At 36.0% G+C, this 7116-nt stretch overlaps 1 protein-coding gene across 1 annotated transcript; it reads left to right on the top strand.

Moving 5' to 3' along the window:
- Positions 1-3293: 3293 nt before the first annotated feature.
- LOC310868683 (interferon-induced protein 44-like) lies at positions 3294-6004 on the top strand (the record flags this gene model as incomplete). The annotated part of the gene is made up of 7 exons (XM_083779139.1): positions 3294-3324; positions 3747-3771; positions 4157-4364; positions 4975-5121; positions 5257-5419; positions 5609-5700; positions 5787-6004. The coding sequence occupies 7 exons, from the start codon at positions 3294-3296 to the stop codon at positions 5955-5957; spliced, it is 837 nt and encodes a 278-aa protein (XP_083635265.1). The 3' UTR covers positions 5958-6004.
- Between the last annotated feature and the right edge of the window lie 1112 nt (positions 6005-7116).

The following is a 7116-nucleotide window of genomic DNA, read 5'->3' as shown; positions in this document are numbered from 1 at the left end:
TGAATGTCCTGCACTATACAGAATTGTACTTTGAGTGAAAGTACAGACGTATTAGCATTGAAATAACAACGAAAAAGTTATTATGAATAGCCTGTCTAATTTCTTTTTACTATCTTAAAACATTTCTCTAGTCTATAACCTTTAAAAAAAATAGCTGACAAGCTCCCAAATAATGTGTCACGGTGCAGGACGTTGTGACCTAGATCTGCTATTTTTGCGTCTAACATTGTTGAATATTATTGTGTAAAATAGTCTATCTATCTACAACTATCTCACAACAAGTCACAGCTAATCATGCACCTGCTATTTTCAGCGCTCGGTGGACCATAAATTAAGCATTACTCAGACAATAAATAGAATCATAGTTTATGGGTGGATTATCTGTGACATCATGTTATATAAACATCCTCTATTACTTATATGTCATAGATCTTATATTTTTTGCTATTTTTCTAACCTTGTTGAATATCGCCCCTGACTTATATACGTATATAACCTATATTCACAATACACAGATAATGCACAACTAATACACAAACGTAAAGGGATATTTACTCAGGACCCATTGGTCTGCGGCCCACATATGGGTCCCGACCCACTGTTTGGGAAACAGTGCACTAATGAATATTGTATAAACTTTCATGTCACTTATGTGAATGAATACAGACAGTAAACTAGCTTTACTGTTTCTCCAGCCTTACATTTATCAGAGTATTAGCTGTGTTCTTTGCATTATGTTCATGATCCTGACCCTGTAACAACAGAGGCTTCAACAGAAGCTCTAGTGCCAGACAGTGTTGGGTGCATTACTTTATATTTATATTACTTATTACCTTAATTTAAAAGTAGTAAATTACTGTCTGAGAAAGAGTAATATATTAATATTACTATAACATATTACGTTACTTAAAAAAATGCGTAGACCAGTGACCTTGAATTCATGGAAGCCTTTAATAATGTGATGACAAATTATAGAAAATAAGTAATTCTTTAACTTCTGCAGTTGTCACATAATGTCACAAGACAGAGCCACAGGCAACGAGATAGACAGACAGAAAGTAATGCAGATGTATTGCAGATTTATATATTTTAAAATATAGTAGAGTTTGTGTTATATTACGCATATATACGTAATATATTGCATTACGTAGTGTGAATTACCCAACACTGGTGCCAGAGGAGCCTTCTGACATGGAGGTGACAGTCTCCAACACCACCAGCAAATTGGTCAAGAAGGAAGAATACAGCAAGGACATGTACACAGTGGTGGCAGTACAAGTAGTCTTTCATAAAAGTAGCAATAATACCTCATTGTATGTAACAAAAATAACAAAATAATTAAAAGTAAACCCACATATGGGTCTAACCCTAACCACTGTTTGGGAAACAGTGCACGAATATTGTAATCTTTCATGTCACTTGTGTGAATAACCTGGAGATTAGCTTTACTGTTTTCTCTGTCTTGTTAACAGGACCGCTCTTCAATTTCTTCATCGTTGTGACTGGAGTGACTTATGGCGGCCATAATACATTTGTTAGTAAACTTAAAGGACAGAACCAGAAGAATTCTGTGGAAGAAAGTGACTACATCTTGGCTTTCTGCCCAAGCCCCTCACGAGCTGAAACTGATATCAAGGAGGCAATGGGAAAGATTCCAAGTGAGAAATGTTGTATTAATAATAAAGATTAATTGATGTAGAAATCGTCCATCCTGACTAATTAATGCATGAATTTCTCTCTCTCTCTCTCTCTCTCTCTCTCTCTCTCTCTCTCTCTCTCTCTCTCTCTCTCTCTCTCTCTCTCTCTCTCTCTCTCTCTCTCTCTCTCTCTCTCTCAAGGTGGCACTGGTAAACCAGTGATTCTGGTGGTGATGCATCACAGACATAATGTTAAAGAAGACAGCAGTAAACATGTGACCAGAGAAGATGTCATGCTCACTGTGGACACTCACTGGGAATATGAATTCCTGAAGTGCAGCCACAATGATAAAGCCGTCAGTAAAGTCCTTACTTACTTACTTACTTGTCAGACAGTATCAGGAGGGACTTCAATGGCGTCGATCAGGTGAGTTAAACTGCTTTTGCAAGTAGACTTCTCATTCAATTTGAAAGAGCGCAGGTTCAAGCAATTTTCATCTGAGACCATATCACTTGCCTTTGATATATTTGTAGAAAAATGATGATTTTGAACATAGGCTATTACTTTTTATTTTAACATAATACAACCATTTTTAGTCATGGTCATTTCATCTGAGGTTATTTTCTGTTTGTCTGTTCCTCAGAAGCACAGACACTGAGCAAAACACAACACAGAGTCAAGGTGAATAAGCTTTAATGTAATTTATGTGAATAAATACACACAGTAAATTAGCTTTGCTATTTCTCCAGCCTTACAGTTATCTCTGTCTTGTTAACAGGACAGCTCTTCAATTTCTTTGTTGTTGTGACTGGAGTGACTCGTGGTGCCCATGAAACATTCGTTAGAGAACTTAAACTCAAAGGACAGAACAAGAAGAATTCTGTGGAACAAAGTGACTACATCCTGGCTTTCTGCCCAAGTCCCTCACGAGCTGGAACTGATGTCAAGGAGGCAATGGGAAAGATTCCAAGTGAGAAATGTTGGATTAATAATAAAGATGAATTGATGTATAAATCGCCAATCCTGATTAATTAATGCATTCATTCATTCTCTCTCTCTCTCTCTCTCTCTCTCTCTCTCTCTCTCTCTCTCTCTCTCTCTCTCTCTCTCTCTCGAAAGGTGGTAAACCAGTGATTCTGGTGGTGATGCATCACAGACATAATGTTCGCGCTTATCTAGATGACAGCACTAGACATGTGACCAGAGAAGATGTCATCCTCACTGTCGACACTCTGTTCTGGGAAGGTGAATTCCTGAAGTGCAGCCACAATGAGAAAGCCATCAATAAAGTCCTGGATGCTGTTGGTAATTATTCGGTACTCATTATTTACTTACTTACTTACTTACTCACTCACTTACTTACTTACTTACTTACTTACTTACCTACTTACTTACATACTTTCTTTGACTGTTTTTGCTGTTGTCAGACAGTATCAGGAGGGACTTCAATGGCCTTCAATAAAGTCCCGGATGCCGTTGGTCATTCTTCGGTACTCATTGTTTACTTACTTACTTACTTACTTACTTACTTAGCTTACTTACTTACTTACTCACTTACTTACTTACTTACTTACTTACTTACTTACTTACCTACTTACTTACATACTTTCTTTGACTGTTTTTGCTGTTGTCAGACAGTATCAGGAGGGACTTCAATGGCCTTCAATAAAGTCCCGGATGCCGTTGGTCATTCTTCGGTACTCATTATTTATTTATTTATTATTTAGTTTTTCTTTTTTTATATATGATGAACTAGTTTATGAAACTAGTGTTCAGAAGCACACTGTTGTGCTCGTTGTCTGATACATGCTTTTTATACTTTCAGTTCTCTTGGCCGTCTTTGAAGCGTCTGTTATCTTGTAAGTTGCATTGTTAAATGGTAAATGTTGCATTTATGCTTTAACATTTTCATTCACCCATTCACACACACATTCATACTCCTTTACATACAATAGATGGGACATCTGAGGCTCAACACACACCTGTAAAGCAGGTTCTCTTTGAATGTAAGAATATTACAATGTTCAATTATGATTAATTAACATTTTTATAACAAATATTATTGCAGCAATTTCTTTATGAATTGTTCTCCTCACCTTTTCCATCAGCTCCATGGAGAAAGATTGACTGGAAGTAAGAAAACTTATTTCTTAAATCAATTATATTACACACATGCACGCACGCACGCACACACACACACACACACACACACACACACACACACACACACACACATATAATATAATTTTATAACAATTAAAAATGTGTTGCAACACTGTTCATATAGAAGGAGACACTACATAACATTTTACCATTTTGGTTGCTTCGAGTTTCTGGCTATTTCTTAATCATGATTCATAAAGCTTCATAATGTAACTTCCCTCTTCTACCCTGGATTTGAATATGCATGGTTTCCTCTGTAAGTCATAAACAAAATGTAGTAATTTACCATTGAAATTGAATCTTACAAAGATTACATTTAATCTATTATTTGTCTATTTTAATTTGATTTATTCAGAGGCAAAAACAAGCTGCTTGACGAGGTGAACAAATTTCAGCCTGAAAATGAAAGGTGCAAACATGTCAGGATTTTGCTCCATGGACCAGTAGGAGCTGGCAAGTCCAGCTTCATCAACTCTGTCAGCAGCGCCTTAAGGGGGAGAATGGTCCATGATGCACATGTTTCTACTTCTGCTGGACGTGCTGGTACAAGTTACACCTTAAGAGTATGTAATTCTGATATATCTACTGATGAAAGTAAGCATGTACTGTATATGCATTATTTTTCTTACTGTACGGTGTCATGCACACACAACTTATAGGATAATGTGTAATAAAGTCAGAACACAGCAGTCAAACTGGTGGCTTGTGGATGCATCCTGATTCCTGACTGCAGAGGGGTCAAATCCAACTTGTGGAGAGAGGGATCAAGGGCCCTATATTTGTCACTGCCTTGCCCTTACACCTTGTCCCTAAACTTATTTTCCTATTTTGAAAAACATTTTTGAATAGTTAAAATAGCTGATCTACAAGCTCACAACGAGTCGATGTAGAGTAGAAAAATCTAAAATGTTTTTCAATATGGTAAAAATGGCAAAGACATTTAGAGATAAGGGGTATAGGCAGTGGTGTAAATGGAGCCATACAGTATGTGTGCACATTTGAATTGTACAGTATGCCTATTATTATTATTATTATTATTATTACCCTTATTATTATTATTATTATTATTAGCCTATGGGTCAAGCCTGAAAAGGAATAACTATTGTTTTTGTTCCTAGAAGCTATATTTGTATTGCATGGAAATCACTGACTTACATGTGATTTATTTTACAGTCAGAAACCCATAAAATCCAAAAAGGAAAACCACGAAACTTCTACCCCTTCGTGTTCAATGACCTCATGGGCCTTGAGGAACAGTATGGAATTCAGGAAGAAGACATTAGATTGGTTATGAAAGGTCATGTGAAGGACGGTTACACGGTAATATTACTGCATGTCCTACACACTGATATTTGATCATTAATACAAAATATTAATTCAAACCATATTTAATTACAAATTATTGAGAAATTATACTTTTTTTTCCTCCTTTCTTTCTTTTACATTTTTGTTCAGTTCAATCGTGAACGCCCAATACAGTCAGACTCAGATCCTCTCTACAACGATGCCCCCACTCCAGCCGACCAAACTCATGTTCTGATTCTGGTCATTCCTGCTGACCGAATGAGCACTTCACTGGATTCCATGAAGAAGATGAGAGACATTGCAGACAAGATTGGTATAAGAACATTTAAGCCTGTTTTCTACATGGTTATTGTGAACTTTAACAATAATAAAAAAAAAAACATAGGCCTATAGTGTGTTTGAGAACTATATTAGACTCATTGTGTACCAGTGTCATTGTCACTGTGTGTAGCAGATTAGGAAGTAGAAAAGCACCTAAACTGAGTTTCTGCATGTTTGACAGGCGTTCCACAAATCTGCATTCTCACCAAAATTGATGTAATTGAGAAGAACGATGTAAAAAATGTCTACAAGAGCAAGAACCTGAAGGAAAAGGTGAGAATATTGGAAGTTGTATAGACTTACTATTATTAAAGCACTTGTTAATCTCTGTTGAATGTTGACTAGAACTCTCTACACAGCTGGAGGAATGCAGTACCAAAGTGGGTATTCCAATGGACTGCATCTTCCCTGTGAAGAACTACCATGAAGAAACTGACCTGGATGATGACATGGATGTTCTGTTACTGAAAGCACTGCAACACATGATTCACAAGGGAGAAGAATTCATCGAACAACATTATCCAGCATGAAGAACCATTGTCATCACCTCAAAGCCATAAGGATTGAGTCAGGATCTAGAAACACATTTATGTAAATGAATGACTAATGTGATACATTTAGCTTTTCTTTGACTTACATGAAAAGTAATTTGAAAATAATTATGATTAATATGTCTGCTTCATTGAAAAGTATTTGACAATTTATTTCATTATTTTGTTTTGTATAAATGACAGAGGAATAGGAATAAATGTTAAAATGATTTAAGAATTTAAAACTACTGAAAATGTGGACAATTATGAATTTACCATGCTAAAAATGTTTAAAATAGTGGGAAAAGAGACAATCTATACAAGCTGGTAGATCAGCTATTTTTCTTATAATGTTTATTTATGCCATTGTATGGTTAATTAAAATGTTTAATTAAAAATGTTGACTTTAATAATTTAGTTGTTTAAAATAAATTATTAAAAACAGGAATTGTTTGAAAAACATTCATTTGGTTGTTTAAAGGGAATGCTACCATTTGTTGTAAAGTGGCAATGTTGTTAATTTTTGTTTTCTGCCTTCGAAGGTTTACAATCTAACTAATACTGAACGAACCAATTAACACATTGAGCCAACAGAGCAAAAGTTGTAAAATAAATGTTGAATTGAGTTCGAAACCTATAGTCTCCCAGTGTCCTTTGGAATGCGAACAGAAGTAGGACTTCACCGAAACCATATAGCGCCGGTCAACACACCATATTTATTTACTCCCGTATTTTTTACTAACGTGAAGGTTATGTATTAAAAAGGAACCATATTCTCTGCTATGTCATATTCCATGCAACATCATAAATAAAGTGGTAAACATATTAGTTCCTGCCTTTAATCTTCATGTGACCCAGCAGTCTGGTGCAACGCACAGTTCATGGGCCTGGTGAGAGCAAGAGTGCACCTGGTGAGACGTAGGAGGGGCCCGGTTGGAAGACCCGAAACCCCGTTGACCTCAAGAAACATCACTGAAGATACGTCCCAGGTGCATCCATGCGATGTATTTTTATTTACAGTATTTATTTATATTCATAAACCAATTGGAGCTTATACAAGGTTATCGTATATCATATCTTAGAGTAGAGCAGAGAAATACAGCAGTAATACTCAACATGAAGCCATGTAACAATTTTATATTTTATACCATGACCAAGA

The sequence above is a fragment of the Protomyctophum parallelum genome (assembly GCF_964188405.1).
Source record: "Protomyctophum parallelum genome assembly, chromosome: 13".
Taxonomy (NCBI): domain Eukaryota; kingdom Metazoa; phylum Chordata; class Actinopteri; order Myctophiformes; family Myctophidae; genus Protomyctophum; species Protomyctophum parallelum.
Note: the sequence above shows the minus strand (reverse complement) of the source record. Positions and strands in the feature narration are given on the sequence as shown.